At 39.3% G+C, this 16,961-nt stretch overlaps 1 protein-coding gene across 1 annotated transcript in view; it reads right to left on the minus strand.

Annotated features, from left to right (window-relative positions):
• Positions 1 to 16,961, minus strand: part of fstl4 (follistatin-like 4) — a 251,981-nt gene that overhangs the window by 74,050 nt on the left and 160,970 nt on the right. Inside the window, exons 5-6 of the mRNA XM_054730744.2 lie at positions 8,008 to 8,198; positions 4,040 to 4,160 (exon numbers count right to left, since the gene is read on the minus strand). Of these exons, the coding sequence (XP_054586719.1) occupies positions 4,040 to 4,160; positions 8,008 to 8,198 (312 nt within the window). The remainder of the gene's footprint in view (positions 1 to 4,039; positions 4,161 to 8,007; positions 8,199 to 16,961) is intronic.

Below are 16,961 nucleotides of genomic sequence, written 5' to 3' on the forward strand. Positions count from 1 at the left end.
GGCTCTCGGTTGTGGGGCGGGTTCTACCGTTGTCTTTCAAATGATCTCTGCATTCCACTGGACAATGAATGTAACATACTCTTGTTTCACTCTGTTGCATCATCCCACCCACCAGGCATATAGAGTGCCCTGATTGGTTCACAAAGCGGATAAAGCTCTGTGATTTGTTCACTAAGCAGATAGAGCACTATGATTGGTCCATTATTGTGGGCCAATCACTAGAGGTGTGAATCTTCACTTGTCTCCCGATTCGATTCGATTTCGATTATTGGGTCAACGATTCAATTCGATTCGATATCCCGATGCATCACGATGCATCACGATTATTTCATATTGATTTGTTTTCATCGATAAATAGAAGATGTCAGATAATTGCTTCTTTTTTTTATCTAAAACGTAATTGACACAACCTGCCATCCCTCAAAAGCTCTCCATTCACAACAGGTTAGGACAAAACATTTTAAACATTTAAGAAGATTTAACAAAGTAAAACATCTGTTTCCTCGTTCAACACCACGCCTCAAGCTGAGAAAAACACGCTTTGCAAAAACTCACAAAATCTAAAAAAGTACTGAAAACCTAAAGGACACATAATGTAATAATAAAATCCATAATGTGTTCATATACGAGTGTTTAATGTCTCTGAGCAGCTCTAGAGTCAGATATTTATGCCACAGTTGAAGGATGTCAGAAATAACACCAAATGAAATGTTTGACTTAGTTTGTTATTTTATTTGAACCCAGTTGTTCATTTCTGAAATGTTGGAGAATGAATCAAGTTCTGTTTGATGCAGAAAATAATAAAACATAAAACAAATTCTACACTTCCAATCATATTTAAGATGTGTGTTTTATTCTTTCTGATAATAACACCAGCAGAAGGCTGTGGGCTGGATTAGGATTAAATTACCCAGCTGATGGATCTCCTTCACTAACCAGCTAACTACAAACCTTTCCACTAACCTGTCCTGTGGGACCCTCACCATGTGACCCTCATGTCCATGTGACCCTCATGTCCATGTAACCCTCGTGTCCATGCAGTCTCTGGAGGAGCAGATAGGAGACAGACCTCCTGTAACTTAAAATGTACCAAAGTTTCCTCCCAGCTTCTCTTTCAGCTGAATTTACCATCAGTTTATCATCATGACACAAAATAATAAAGTGGAACAAGAACTTCTATTTCTCTCTCTCCTTTTAACTTCTCCGCGTCCCTAAATAAAAGAGACAGACGATCACGCTGTCTTTGACCCCGCCCCCTTCCCAAGACCGGATCTCCCTACATCACAACAAGCAGTCTGACTGAGCGCTTCCAGGTGAAATAATAATTAAATTATGAAAATAATAACGCGTGTTTGGAGCATCGGTTTGGAGGAGCGTCCTCCGATCGTCTCTCTGAGCAGACAGTGTCTCTCTCTCTCTCTCTCTCTCTCTCGGTCGCTGATCGAGCGAGCGGAGCGCGTCACACGACAACACGCTCAATTAGCATAATTCACGGCCCAAATCCAACAGAACCGGTCGGGCTGATTCGGTTCCGGTTTGGTCTCGGGTGACAACTCTAGCGCTCAGCCCTGCAGTACCACATTAAGGCGGAGGTAAATGTGGAGGACGCTCACTCTGACAGATTTGGATCTGCGTTGGTGCCGCCATTAAAAAAACAAAACTACATTCCACTATAATCGATTATGGCGTACTCTTCTACGATGCAGAATCGTTTATGTCCGCATCCCGATGCATCGATTATTTGATTATTTTCCTCAGCTCTACCAATCACAGCTCTTTATGTGTTTAAAACCCCTCTAGAGAGCTGTGATTGGCCAGCCAGAATGCTGTTGGGGCAGCAGCGGTTCCAGTGGAGCATGCCTAGACCAAACTGTGCAAAGCAAGAATTTGGTCTAGTTCACTAGGCTAGCACAGAGATGGAATCAGCCTTTGGATGAAGGTTTCTTATGCTGCACCTTCTGCACTGTAACTGCTTAGCCTTTAGCTTAGCCTTTATCTGATTCTTATATCTGGATTTTATTTGTGTATTTAATTTGATCTAAAATTTTAGTATTTTAATTTAGCTGTCATGTTGATTTTGTCGTTCTTGCTCATGGAAAGCTCATTGCATTGCCTCTGTGTAAAAAGTGTTAAACAAAGAAAGCTGCCTTGCCTTGCTTAGATTGATTGATGGAATCACATTTAAAACTGAATGTTGCAACATTGTTAATGTCCAGTCTCCCATTAATCATCTAAAATCACTTTTCAATGAATCGGTTCAGTTTAGTTCAAAAGGTATTAAAATGAATTCTACTTAGCTTCGGTCTCCAGCAGGCACTCGAGCAAAATAATATTACAAAAGAGGCAACCCAAACAACGGTGCTTTTACAAGGTAGAAAGGGAAGTTGTGGGTCAATAAGAATGTAATCAGGAGCATACTCTGACCTTATTTCTTCTACTCAACTTGTTAAATGGAAGCAACAAAAGAACAGAGCTTTGTAAAGTGGTGTGAATGTCAACATTTATATGTTGGAAAAGAAATAAGACAATCCTGGATAGTTACGCTTTTTTCCTCACTAAGCACAAGTTTAGTGCGGATCAACAGTAAAGCTGAGTTGTTCTCTGGGGAAATAGCTTCTGATTCCTAAGGAAAAGCTGTAGAACAGCAGGGGGAATACATAAGGAGGAAATGTGAAATCCAAAGAACTGCTTTGATTTATCAAACCCACCTAAAATAAATCAAGCACCTGAGTTCATATCAGATCAGGCGTTTGGCTTGAAAACAAAAATCAGCCAGGAAAAATAAATCATCGTTTGGATCCATTTTTTGTATTCATTTTTCCGAGCTAATGTCCATATTGTCAATTTCCACCCAAGTAAGCACACCTGCGATTCCTGGCAGCACCGTTTTCCCCCGACCACATGGCTGGAATGCCGACTGCGTCCCGTGACACACAGACATCTCCAGCACGCTCACACAATTATACAAAGTTACACAATTTATCACCATCCACATTACAGAGAATACCAGATGTGCCACTCAAACATTATTACCCCCCCTCGGCGTTGCCTTTCTGCAGTCCAACACTTAACCTTGAGCGTTATCTGATCAATATCTTGTTATTGGTCCCAGACCACCTCTTCAGCTGCTTGTCAAACATAAAATGCATCGACAAACTCGCCCCAAAACGCCGCGGGCAAATCTGTAGGTAGATGAATAAAACGTTATGTCCACCCTCTGCCCATCTGGAGGGGGAAATGAGCATAGCAAAAATGGTGGGAAGTTTCTTTCTAAAACTGGTCATTAGGGGGTCTGAATTATTGGAGAGGCTTAATAGACCTGCACAAGCTGAAAGTAAAGCCTTAGAAATGGCCGCCTGCCACTGCTAACTGCTGTATTGACAAATTTTGTCTGATCTTATTGCCGTGTTAGAGCCAGACTTCATGTATGTGTTAGCTATTGGAAGGGCTGTATAAAGGAGGCCAAAAACTAGTAAAATACATGTTTTTCTTGAGAAAATGAGTGGGCTTTCATGACAGGTAGCAATTGTAAGGCTAATGTTACAGTAACATTAGCGAACAAATTGCGATTATTGATTTTAATAAGGTGGAACCAGCCCTGGCTCTCAGCTACTGCTCACCCCAAACCTCAGAGGCTATTATAGCAGTTCCAGATGCTATAATCAAGGCTGAGTCTGGGCACATGTGCAGGTGTGCAATTATCGTTTTATCTGGCTGAAACACTTTTATCCTGATTGCTGCAGAGGTGAAGCTGAGTGGAGAGGACGGCTCATCATCTGGCTGTAAATACTACCCAAACAGTAAGCTGTGCTTTAAACGTATGGTTGGAATTTCTGTTTTAAACTGTGTGTCAGCCAAAGAAAACTAACTAATCAAACTGAGCAACAATAATAGGAATTTATAGCTGAAAAAAATGCTGAAAATGCACCAACAGTTGTGTCCAACGGAACTGGAGAAATACATTTATATTTGACAAACAATAAAGGTTTAGGATAATAAAAACACTCTGGTTTGCGAGACTAAATAAAAAAAAACTTACGAAAAGCTGTGTAGAACTCATGTAAGCTGAGATGTCCATCATTGTTGTAGTCATCGTAACGGAGCAGATCATGCATGGTGCACTCCAGGAGATTGTCTTCCAGGTGCTCCTTCATTGAGACCTACATCCCACACATCACAAAACATTTCAAAATAAAAGCTTTGCATTCCCTAAACACTTGTTTCCTTAAAGTAGAACATTACGTTGAGAACTGAGGACGGTTTAGACATTTTGGTAAACCTTGAAAATACTGTTAAACGTGATTTCACACCATTTAATTCCAATGTGGGGATGATTAAAAGTCATGATCACACCAGGGCCCAGCTCAAAATTACTTATTATTACCTTTCTTATTTTATGGTCTGCTAAAGTCGCTTATAGTTATGGAAAAAAAAAATCTAGGATAGTGTTGACTCCTGAAAGATTTTTCAGATCTAGAAATGCATCCAAGGAAGAATTTCCAAGAACATCATTAAAATTTATTCTGAGGATATATTTTGCTAAGAGGAAGACTCGGTTGAATAAAAAATGGTAAACCCAAGACCTGCTAGATTGAAAAAGCATGGGAAAGAGTTATATTTGGCTCATAATGTAACCAGCACACCATAAAGCACAGTTAACATTACAATTTGAAGACTTTGTAGTTTAACGTATAAAAACACACACACACACAAACACACACACACATATATTTATATATATATACACATATATATATATATATATACATATACATACATATATATATATATACATATACATACATATATGTATACATATATACATATACATACATGCATATATATATATATATATATATATATATATATATATATATATATATATATATATATATATATATATATGTTGTATGGCCATGACCCGTAGACAGAGCTCAGTCATGGGGCAGAATTTACGATTGTCTCTGCGACAGACAGCGTTGGGACAAATAAGAGCAACCAACAATGTGAGAAGTTCATTGCTACAGAAATGAGTCAACGGTGCGGTCCACCAAACACCATAGAAGAAAAATAAGCTTTTTCTAAGTAAAGGACTTAAGTACCTCTGTCTGCTCATGTTCTGTAGAAAAGCCCAAGTCTAACTCGTCCAAAGTTGACTCCAAGGCCGTTTCAAACAAGCGTAGTTTCTGAGCTGATACCATTTTTGTAGTTTTTCTCTAATGCAGCTCTGGCACTAAACCAGCCCAGCATCTCTCTACAAACATAGAATGCTGTGATTGGCCTGACCTAAAATTGTTTAGGCTAATGGTAAACCCCCTGGGGAGACAATGGAGCATGACTTTGCTACTGCTAGGGTTTTTCTGGATTTCTAAGCGACAGTTCTTAGGCTGTGGTCAAAATTGTTGTCAAAAAAAAACTGCCTAGAAAAGTAAAAGTATCATAAAAACCTATTTTACTCAGAGAAAATATTTTGACAAATGTTACAGTAGCTTGAAGATACTATTGTGCCATTTACAACATAAACTTGCAAACAAGTCTCTGGGGGAACCAGGTACTTGTTAAAGGTTGACCATGGAACACGAACACCAAGCAACATCTAGTATGTAGAGGTTGTAGCTGCAACAATAGAACAAGGTTTCCAGTAGTCGGGATACCAGGTTCATTGTCGATGTGTGAACATTTTTATTGGGTCCTTCGGTTGTAGGCTTCACCTAAACTCTCTAGTTTTAGATATTTTAGAGTCGCTCTTCTTCTAAGAAGGATGATGACATCTTCTAGGCTCAGAAGCAGCAGCTTGACTTGCCAAGTCCATCATTTTCCACAGTGCCAGCCTCACTGTGCTGAGCGGACTGTTGGGCAACCCACAATGGTGCCCTCTATTAGCTGGTAGATGAACCCAGTGACGTGCCCTTCAAAATAAATATTTGAATATTCAGTCTTCAAAAATTAGAAAACATATAAATCATTTGTGAACTAAACTGGATAATACAAGACTGACTTCCACGACTGTAAAGTTGATTAATAGAACCCCTGGAAAGATCTCAAAGACATGGAGGAACACCTGACGACAGGAGTAGCTCACGAGGTAGAGCAGGTCATCTTGTAATCAGAAGGTTGCAGGTTCGATCCCGGCTCCAACCAGATAATGCTAATGTTGTGTCTTTGGGCAAGACACTTAACCCACCTTGTCTGCTGGTAGTGGTCGAAGGGAACAGTGGCACCAGTGCTCGGCAGCCTCGAGCATGTACTTACATCGTGGCTTACCTCCACCAGGGTGTGAATGTGTGTGTGAATGGGTGAATGACTGATTGTGTTGTGAAGCACCTTGGGGGGTTGTAGAACCCTAAGAAGGCACTATACAAATACAGGCCATTTAGCATTTAACACCTGAGAAACTCGTAGAGTTACAGGCCAAAATCCCGTAATGAGGTTAAAGTTCTTAGTTTAAAACCACACACAAAAAAAAAGCCAGATGGACTTTTACAGAGTTTATGTGTGTATGTCAAAATGCCGACAAGGTAATTAAAAGCTTGATGACATCACAAGCATCATCCCCTTGGGTAGTAAAGCCTAAACCTGCTCCGTGGTAATCTACTCTAGCAGATTTTGTAGGGAGCTGCATATGTGACACGGCAGATTAAAAGATGTGACAAACTTTTTTTTTTCTTTATCTCATGTTGCTGCCTGAAGCGGACTTCACTGCCACAAGTTCTCTGTCAGACTCCTCTGCCCTCCGGCATTTCAATAAAACATTTTAAACTTTAAGTACAGGACGTTACCGTCCAGCATTAGCCATGACAAAAGACGGCTCCAAAGTGAAGACAGGCCTCGTGGATGACTGGAATTCCCCTTTGATCCTTAAAAGCATTATCTATGCCAAACAGAATTTATGAATTCCTACACAGTAAGAATGTCTTATCAAAGATTTTGCAGTGACACGCTGGCTTTATTTAATCTTTTAATACAACCCTACCATAGAAGGCAAAAGTCACTGTCTTCTTCTCTCTTTCTAAGCTAAAAGAGGACACAACTTGTTGGAATTTGCAACATCAAAATCTGCTAAACAAAAACGATCTTTTCTGCCTGCTGAGACTATATTTAGCTGTGCTCATAAATGTTCAGCTTGTAATAAGCTTCTTTGACATCATTCTGGCTTTTTGTTGTCTTTTGCATAAGAGGAAACTCAAGCTAATTCAGAGTTTTAGACATGAAGAACCCAAGGACAGTTTCAGTTGTCTGACTTTAATGTGGGTCAGCGTTCTTTGGCACAATGACATTCGCTGAGATCTCAGTGCTACATGGGCGGAGAGATTGATTACCATTCATCGGTGATACCCATTTCCTGACACCAGATGAGACTCTCGATAATTTAACTTCAGCATGAAAATGTCAATATAGATCAGTCTACAGTTTATTTTCCTTTTTCTGAACCTTTCTGGAGAGAAAATCGGTTGATTTATTGAATTTTTGAACTAGAAGACTAAAGGTTGCTGCTAAATATCTATCAACAGGTTGTGTTTCTTGTGAAGCACAAAAAAAAGATGTAGATTAGAACAAATCTCTAATTTCCCTCTGGGATTAATAAAGTATTTTTGAATTGAATTTGAATTGAAAAATAGGTTCCTGTTTTGAGATAACGCAGCAAATAAAACCAGTTTATGTTTTAATTACTTATAATTTTCTAATGAAGTTGGTTCTTTGGTACTTTTCCCCATTGGTGCCAGCAAAGCTGCAGCACAGTGGGTTGCACAATGGTGTAGTTCCATGTTTTGGTTTCACAGCTGAAACTATGTGACTGAATGGATGGTTGCAAAAAAAAAAAAAAAAAAGAAAAAGGCTGCCGCATATTTTTCATGATTTAGTGAAATATTTTTCAACTCTAATTCACAAACACTTCAGTTATGGCCAAATAAATAAAGCCAAACCTTCTTTTTCAAATGTCATATGAGTTTTATCCTTCTGGAGTTCATACATTGAGACCATTTAGTGTTTCAGCTCTAGGCCCACCTTTTCCAACTCATCGCTGATCAGTCGGCCGTCCTGGTTCACATCAAGATATTTAAACATTGTGTCCACCAGTGCTCGCTTCTCTTCCATGTCCCTTTGCTGGCTCTGCTCTCCAGACTTCAGCACTGTTGGTTGCATGTCCAGCAGCATGCTCTTCAGTTTGTTGTACTCCGACATGGTGCATGCACTGCCTGCAAGGGTTAAGCACACAGAAGGGACGCTACGTTTTATTCATCTCAGTTATACAGTCATTGAATTTTGGGCTGTTAATTGGATTTAATGTGAGAGGAGAGAGAATCTTAATGATTACACGAACACTGTTAAAACAAACCGATCTCTGCACTGTAGCATCATGCCCCTGTTTACTCAAACATTAAGACTGATGGTTTAAATCGTGCCCAATTCCTTGCTCTCTTCCTGACTCTGATGGAGATATCTGGGAATTACAAGGTCAAATGTTAATCAAGTGAAACATTCTGCTTTAAAATGAATATTTACTCCAAATGCATGTGAAGGGCTGACTGGACTTGATAGCAAGAGGGCAAACTAATAAGCACCAGTAAAAGCAAATGTTCATGGACGTTTATTTTTATTTGAAATGTTAGTGCCCCTGCTTCAGTTTAAAACCACCTGTGTGGTGATAAATAGCAGGGTGAAATCGTCAAGAGGCTACTGAGACATGCAAGCATGTCAGAAACACAAAGATCAGAGGAGAAACTTAATGGGAGAAAATCTTTCATATAAATAAATCATTAAGTGACATCCCCCATATTACAGAGGTGACCCACCTCTCAGGCAACATGGGAGAGGAACTCAGCCAAGCACCCTTTGACATCACAATGATTAAAGCTTTTATAAATGTAGAGGGAGACTAAACATTATGTCCCAGAATCTCATTTCCCCCTCCAACTATGTTCCGTGGTGTAGTACAATCAGAACATGGCTCTCTGCTAACACCGCTGTCCTTGCACCAGCATCAAAAAGGTTCCAGCTGGGGGACAGCATCCTCTTAATGTAAATCTGTCTATAGATGCATGCATATTTTTTCCTGGTGTGCATGTTTTTATCTCTAGAAACATCATCATTTGGTCTTTAAGATGACCATAGTAAGTAAGTAAGTAAGTAAGTAAAAGTTTATTTGTATAGCGCCTTTCACAGATATAAATCACAAAGCACTGTACAACATGATAAAGATCAGGGCAAATACTTCTAACCAATAAAAACATCTGAAAAACAATAGCAATGATAAAGTAGAAAATTAAATCATGAGTATAAACAAAGTGAAGGTGTGAACCCAAACAAAGCCATCTTTTTGAAACATTTAGGGAGGGAACGCCTGGAGGAAAAGGTGAGTTTTTAGATGATTGTATAGTATAGTATGAATAGTATAGTATGCTTTTAAAAATATATGCAAATGTTCTAATTAAATCTAAAAGACTTGTTAAATAAGGCATTGTTGTGACTTGCTAGTTAGCTCACACACGCATTTGGCAACACCAAAACAATAAGTGAAAGTTGTACAAATTATCTCGACTAATATCTTTCACTTCATGTGGAGTTTTATTTGCAACGTGGCCACAAGCTCCCCTCACATTTGCCTCACAAAAAATCTAATTTTTGACTCAGAGAATTAAAAATCAGGACTCTGGATGTCCACTTCAACGCTGCAACTATTTTGAGAAAATGTGTTTTGCAAATTCTCCAAGTTCAAAACGATTCTGTTAAAAACAAGAACCACTGCAAATGACCCATTATATTTAGTAAACTCCTTTAGACATTATTTGTTGTAAACATTTGCAGCACCCCGCGACTCTGCTTCACCACACCTTCTAAAGACAAAAAAAATCCACTATTTTAAAAAGTCAAAATGCACAATGCGTTATCTTTATGCAGATTCTTTCTCATCACTCCAGCAGAAAATAAACGATAATTTAAAACTGTTTTGTGCTGCAGAACAACACACATTTGTTCTGGTTGCCAAAGTTCAGTGGTGTCCAATAATTCATAAACGCAGAAAATAAAATTTATGAACTCATCCAAAAGCAATCATTTACGGCCATACCTGCTTGATGAATTGCTTGTATAGGCAAGGCACGACACATTTGAATTATAAATGATGAAATGTGTTTTCAAAGGCCTTTAATTTGTCGTACTCAGACCTGCTAATCAGGAACATCTATCAAAGCTTGTGGTTGGAGGTCAATCTAAAAAATAATAAGTTATAAAAGGGAAATAATAAATCCAATAAATCTGTTACCTCTTAGTGGGGTTTAGTCACTAATAAGGACACGCAGAAATATACTAATAAAAGAAACGCATACAGATAAAATCACCCACACAGCAAAGACAAGAGCGCTCCTCCTTACAATCAGGCAGTCAAGTCAAGGTCCTGGCTAAATCCGTGTTCAATGTTACTCCTGCAAGCAGAGCAACGCGTGAGAAGGCTCAGACATTAGGGATCAACAGCTGACCGTCATCTCTGTCCTGCACTGAAGGGACAGAAATAAATTCACCTCCATGCTGATTTAGATCTCGCCACATACCATCCTTCAACTCAGCCTTAGTCCCTCTTCATATGTCCACACAGCAAGTGGCAAGGACATTTGTCAGGCAGACGTTGAGTGAAAAAAAAGGTATATATTGTTACGTCAATGCTGCATGGGTGAAAAGCAGCATTATTTTAATGACCTGAAGACCTCGGTGTGCCTGAGCAGAGAGGGAAAGTTACACCTGGATGTTGTGGTGAATAATGCTCTCTTTCTTTTATGTATACGATGTGTCCTTTGATTCAGTTCCTCATTTTGCTGAGCACAGCAGGTGCAGCGCTGGCAGAGAAATATCTGTTTGTATCACTGCACACCCACCCCTGACTCTGGTTTATTGTTCTAGCGAGACTACAGGACTCTCTTTATTGCCCATTTGAAATGTTAGCTGCTTAAGTGAGTGAGTCAAAGCTGCTCAGACTATGGACACCCAATGTTCCAGAGACGCAGCTAGTCAACTCCGCTCAAAATGTCCCTCAAACTCTTTTTTGGCAGACAGAAAAAACAGAACTGGGAATAAAACATGGGGGGGAAATTTGATGAGTGGACAAAAGTCATGAAAACATCCAAATAGTCGGGCTGCAACAACTCGTCAACGCTGTCGACAAACATCGACAATAGAAATAGTCGCCAGATGTGTTTTTTCCGACCGAGTGAGGCATCTCACCATTACAATCTCTGCCGAGAGTCGCACATGCGCAAAAGCTTCTTTGCTGAGCGTCAACTAACAAAAATGGCGGCGTCTAACACAGCAGCTACGCGTACCAAAACATCTAAAGTTTGGGAGCATTCTAGCCTGGATTTGGCGAATAAAAAGATTACCTGCATTATTTGCAAAGCAGTCCTTGTGTATCATGGCAGCACCTCGCTGACGCTTGAACACTTAAAGAGAAAGCACGTCGCACAGTTGAATGAAACAGAGTCTGACTCACCTCGGTAAGATTTAAATAACACGAAAGCCAATCCGTTTTGTTTTGGATGTACATTGTACATTTTTTAACGTATTTTCGCTTTAAAAAAAGAGAAATGTAATTTTATGCCCGACTGTGCCTGACAAAAGTATTTGAATTTTATTTATGCATTTATGTCTATACTGACTGAGCACTGTGCCTAATTGGTGTTAGACAAGGCATTTTTATTTACTTTTAGTATGAATTGGCCTATCAGCAGCAAAGTTCAATAAAACATGCATTTTCCATTAAAGTACCCACCTTTGTTGTGTTTATTATCATTTTTCACACAATTAAAGCAATCTCATGTTAAATTTAAGAAGAATTTAATAATTATCCAATTAGCTGACTAACAGTCAGTGACTAGTCGACTATTAAAATATTCGTTAGTTGCAGCCCTAAAACGCAGCCCTGGAATCAACTTGTGTTGGATGACAGATGATGCATCAGCTCTTTGAGTGCGTCCTGACCACTTGATAGCAAATGTAGATGCAAAGATGGACTACGTAGACACAGCTGTGTGTTCACACTTGAGTACCTGCGTTCTAGTTATGGTTCCAGGAAAACTGACTGTTGAGGTTTGAATTCCAGTGTTTTCATTTTTAATCTGAAGGCTTGTGCAACAGCTATTTCAATTGCATGTTTAGGGATTTTAGGGGTGGAAAAAAATTAAATGAGTAATAATTTGACATTTAACTTTTCTGCTCATAAATTGTATCAAGTTCTTTTTTATGTCAACCCATTATATATATATATATATATATATATATATATATATATATATATATATATATATATATATATATATATATATATACTTTTTCATAGAATTAGAACTTGCATTATGTTGAAAAGGATGTTTTTTGGGTCGACTGTTGCTTCAGGGTTTCTCCCAACTAAAACATAGCTGCAGTGCAGAACTGCAAATGGATCCAAGCAGCCACATTTCCAGCAGAAGTCAGATGTGCTGGAATCAATGGAACCTAAAAACTATATATATATATTTATCTTCCGCTCTCGAGTTCCTGGCTAGAGCCAAAACACAGAGGAAGGGAAGGGGGATCCAAGACATCAATCCTTCAAATGATGAAACCCCCTTACAATGCCCTGCAGCATGTAAAACTGCTCGGTGTTAAATTTATGTCTGCCTGACCTCCTCTGGCTGAGATGATGGGATTATTTACTGCCATGCTGTCTGCATGCTTCTAAGATGCAATAGTGATGGACCTCCTTTCCAGATAATTATGGATATGATGGACACTTTTTGCTCCTGAGGGCAGCTAGGTCTGAGAGAGCAGAGCCAATCTTGGAAGGGTGACACAAGTCACAGAAGAGCTTCATACTGCATAATTGCAGTTGGCAGCTGTTTAAATCGGCTTACTGTGGGCCTCATAGTTTATCCAGAGCTGCTTCTGTAACTGTTGTGACAGAAACTTCAACCTTTAACTTTCTCCACTTCTGCAAACATGAGGCGGCTAGTTCCAGGTGTTTTTCATCTTTAGATCCCCAATTCTCCTCATTTTTGTTTATTATAAGCTGGAAATACCTCAATTATTAATGCCCACTAAAACTGGCCTTTATTAACATTGCTTAAACATAGAAAACTGAGAATATCCACTTCACAGACAAGCGATCATTATTTTAAGTTAAGCATAAAAGTTTTTACTTAATATGCTTTATATTTCATGCCATTAGAAATATGTTGAACTGAGGACCTGCACATCATCTGTTGTGTGTCAGCTACACCCTTCGCCAAGCACAAGCTGGTTTCTCATTATTTTAATTAATAAAATTTTATTTTAGATTGCACAGTTTCTGTTCAAGTTCCTGCTTAAATTCAATATTCCAAACTGTTACAGATACCCTAAATGTGACCACTAACATGTGTTCAGATGTTTTTGTGTGAGATCATCTTGACCTATTCTAAAATCGTAAAACCAAATGGAAAGCGTTGCATCTCCTTCCATTTTGTGCTATTTGGTATGCTAAATAAAAGAACCACCATCAAAGCATCATGGTAAAGACTTGTCTGGAAGTGTGCAAACACCTAAACAGGTGTGTAAGTTCTCTAACCCTAACCCTCTTGCCTCCGATTGGCTAACAGCAACGCAACTCTACCACTGACTCAGTTTGCTCTGCAACTTGGATGTTTTATTTCCACAAATAACACAATTTGAAGACAAATGGATTCTTAAAATCTAAATTTGTGGAATAGTTTCCAACCAGTTACTCATCTGATGATGTCCAACAAAGAGCATGCACGACCCATAAGCATTCAAATGCAGCATGTTTATTATTTCTGTGAGGAGTTGAGATTTTGTAGTAACCCAAATTAATAAGAAAGGCAAAACAGAAGATCAAAAAAAAATATATGAGCCGTCAAATTTTGACTAAATCAGCGACTGCTTGAGCCCGTTTGTGGGTTTTAAAGGATGAGTTGATCACAGCTGATCACTGAGTAACATGTCATAATCAAGATGATGGATTACAGAATCATCCTGCTCTCTGCATCAAAATCCTTAAATGAACCTGCTAGTGTGAGCAATAATACCATATCAGACCAGCAGAAAGCAATGACTCATAGTTTAACTCGACTCCCACGTTTCTCGTCTAACGTGTAACTTACAGTGATTTAAAATGACACCTCCAGATTCCCCGAGTGAAGACGAGTGGTTTGCCTCACTATACATTCAGCAGAGTGGATCAGTGTGTGTTCAGGAAGCCTTATCAGAGCCTCTGCAGCTTGGTGCAAACTAAATGAGAAACCCATTTCAAGACTGAAGTTATTGGTAAAGCAGTGAAGTAGAAATAGTACAATAGAAATCACTACCTGCCTACATGCATGTCCGCAAGCCTGTCATCCATCAGGTGTGCACACATCAGCCCTATATCTTCCTCTGTCCCTCTGGATCAGACTCTTATCAGAAGAATTCCCCTTGGTTGAAGAATCATACTTTATGCAGATGCTCAGAATCATATATACCCAATACACGCTGCCTGGTTCACTTAAAAGAAAAGATTTAAAAGCCAAGCTAATATATTTGGTCTTCTGGATTCTGCTGTTTGTGATCATCTTCCACCAAAACCAATCATTCAACCAAGGCGACAGATGGGCAATACTGTATTTGTCTGTGTGTGTTTATTGGTCAGCAGCATTGGCATCATTCATCATCCACTGGATGAATTTTATTGAAACTCACAGAAAGTCTTTACTTGATGCACATTTACAACCGATTAACTTTAGCAGCCAACTCAATTCAAAACGCCTGTTATAGATAATTGTATCAGCAGATATTGATAGAAAACGTTTGTGGCTGCACGCGATCTGACCACTAACTCATCACTCAAAATCTTTGTTTTAGTCTTTTCTATGAACTGTTGAAGTCAATCCTGTATACAGGTCGTTCCAAAAAAATAGCATATTGTGATAAAGTTAATTATTTTCTGTAGTGTACTGATAAAAATTAGACTTTCATATGTATTAGATTCATTACACACAACTGAAGTAGTTCGAGACTTTTATTGTTTCTAATATTGATGATTTTGGCATACAGCTCATGAAAACCCAAAATTCCTATCTCAAAAAATTAGCATGTCATGAAAAGGTTCTCTAAACGAGCTATTAACCTAATCATCTGAATCAACTAATTAACTCTAAACACCTGCAAAAGATTTCTGAGGCTTTTTAAAAACTCCCAGCCTCGTTCATTACTCAAAACCGCAATCATGGGTAAGGCTGCCGACCTGACTGCTGTCCAGAAGGCCATCATTGACACCCTCAAGCAAGAGGGTAAGACACAGAAAGAAATTTCTGAACGAATAGGCTGTTCCCAGAGTGCTGTATCAAGGCACCTCAGTGGGAAGTCTGTAGGAAGGGAAAAGTGTGGCAGAAAATGCTGCACAACGAGAAGAGGTGACCGGACCCTGAGGAAGATTGTGGAGAAGGACCGATTCCAGACCTTGGGGGACCTGCGGAAGCAGTGGACTGAGTCTGGAGTAGAAACTTCCAGAGCTACTGTGTACAGGCGTGTGCAGGAAATGGGCTACAGGTGCCGCATTCCCCAGGTCAGCCCACTTTTCAACCAGAAACAGCGGCAGAAGCGCCTGACTGGGGCAACAGAGAAGCAGCACTGGACTGCATCAAGGTGCCAGAGTCTGGAGGAAGACTGGGCAGAGGGAAATGCCAAAATGCCTGAAGTCCAGTGTCAAGTACCCACAATCAGTGATGGTCTGGGGTGCCATGACAGCTGCTGGTGTTGGTCCACTGTGTTTTATCAAGCGCAGGGTCAATGCAGCTAGCTATCAGGAGATTTTGGAGCACTTCAAGCTTCCATCTGCTGAAAAGCTTTATAGAGATGAAGATTTCATTTTTCAGCACGACCTGGCACCTGCTCACAGTGCCAAAACCACTGGTGAATGGTTTACTGACCATGGTATTACTGTGCTCAACTGGCCTGCCAACTCTCCTGACCTGAACCCCATAGAGAATCTGTGGGATATTGTGAAGAGAAAGTTGAGAGACGCAAGACCCAACACTCTGGATGAGCTTAAGGCCGCTATCGAAGCATCCTGGGCCTCCATAACACCTCAGCAGTGCCACAGGCTGATGGCCTCCATGCCGCGCTGCAATGAAGCAGTCATTTCTGCAAAAGGATTCCCGACCAAGTATTGAGTGCATAACTGAGCATAATTATTTGAAGGTTAACCTTTTTTGGATTAAAAACACTTTTCTTTTATTGGTCGGATGAAATATGGTAATTTTTTTAGATAGGAGTTTTGGGTTTTCATGAGCTGTATGCCAAAATCATCAATATTAGAAACAATAAAAGGCTTGAACTACTTCAGTTGTGTGTAATGAATCTAATAGATATGAAAGTCTAATGTTTATCAGTACATTACAGACAATAATGTACTTTATCACAATATGCTAATTTTTTGAGAAGGACCTGTATTTGTTAGCAAATGAAACAATGGATGGATGATTAATACAACTTTCTAAAAGAAATGAATGGATGCTGTTGCTCACAGTTGGAACCAACCCAATTCAAAAATGCCACCAAATCATTTAAAATACAAAAATTAGTTCTAAGTCTGGCCAATTTGCAAATACAAAGAGATCATCTGCTTTACTACCTGAGAATCATTCAAAGCACAAAGATTGTGCAAAATTGCAATACTACTTGAATTACTCATATTTATATATTGACATCAACAGATAAATATTTATGCAAAGACTGAATTATGATGGACCGTTTGATCTTCGTGTAAAGCTAAGCCACAAATCTAGAGTGAATGAGGTTTGACCGTGTTGTTGGGTTTTAAGTACTTTTTAGGCCACGCAAGAGACATTCTTCACCACTAATATGAATTAGGTCTCAAATGCATTTCTATGTAAGATAGGTTACCATGGATTCGGCCCATAGTTCAGAGACAGCGTCTGCTGAAACATCAGCAAAGAGCC

This window comes from Nothobranchius furzeri, chromosome 10 (assembly GCF_043380555.1).
Source record: "Nothobranchius furzeri strain GRZ-AD chromosome 10, NfurGRZ-RIMD1, whole genome shotgun sequence".
Lineage (NCBI taxonomy): Eukaryota > Metazoa > Chordata > Actinopteri > Cyprinodontiformes > Nothobranchiidae > Nothobranchius > Nothobranchius furzeri.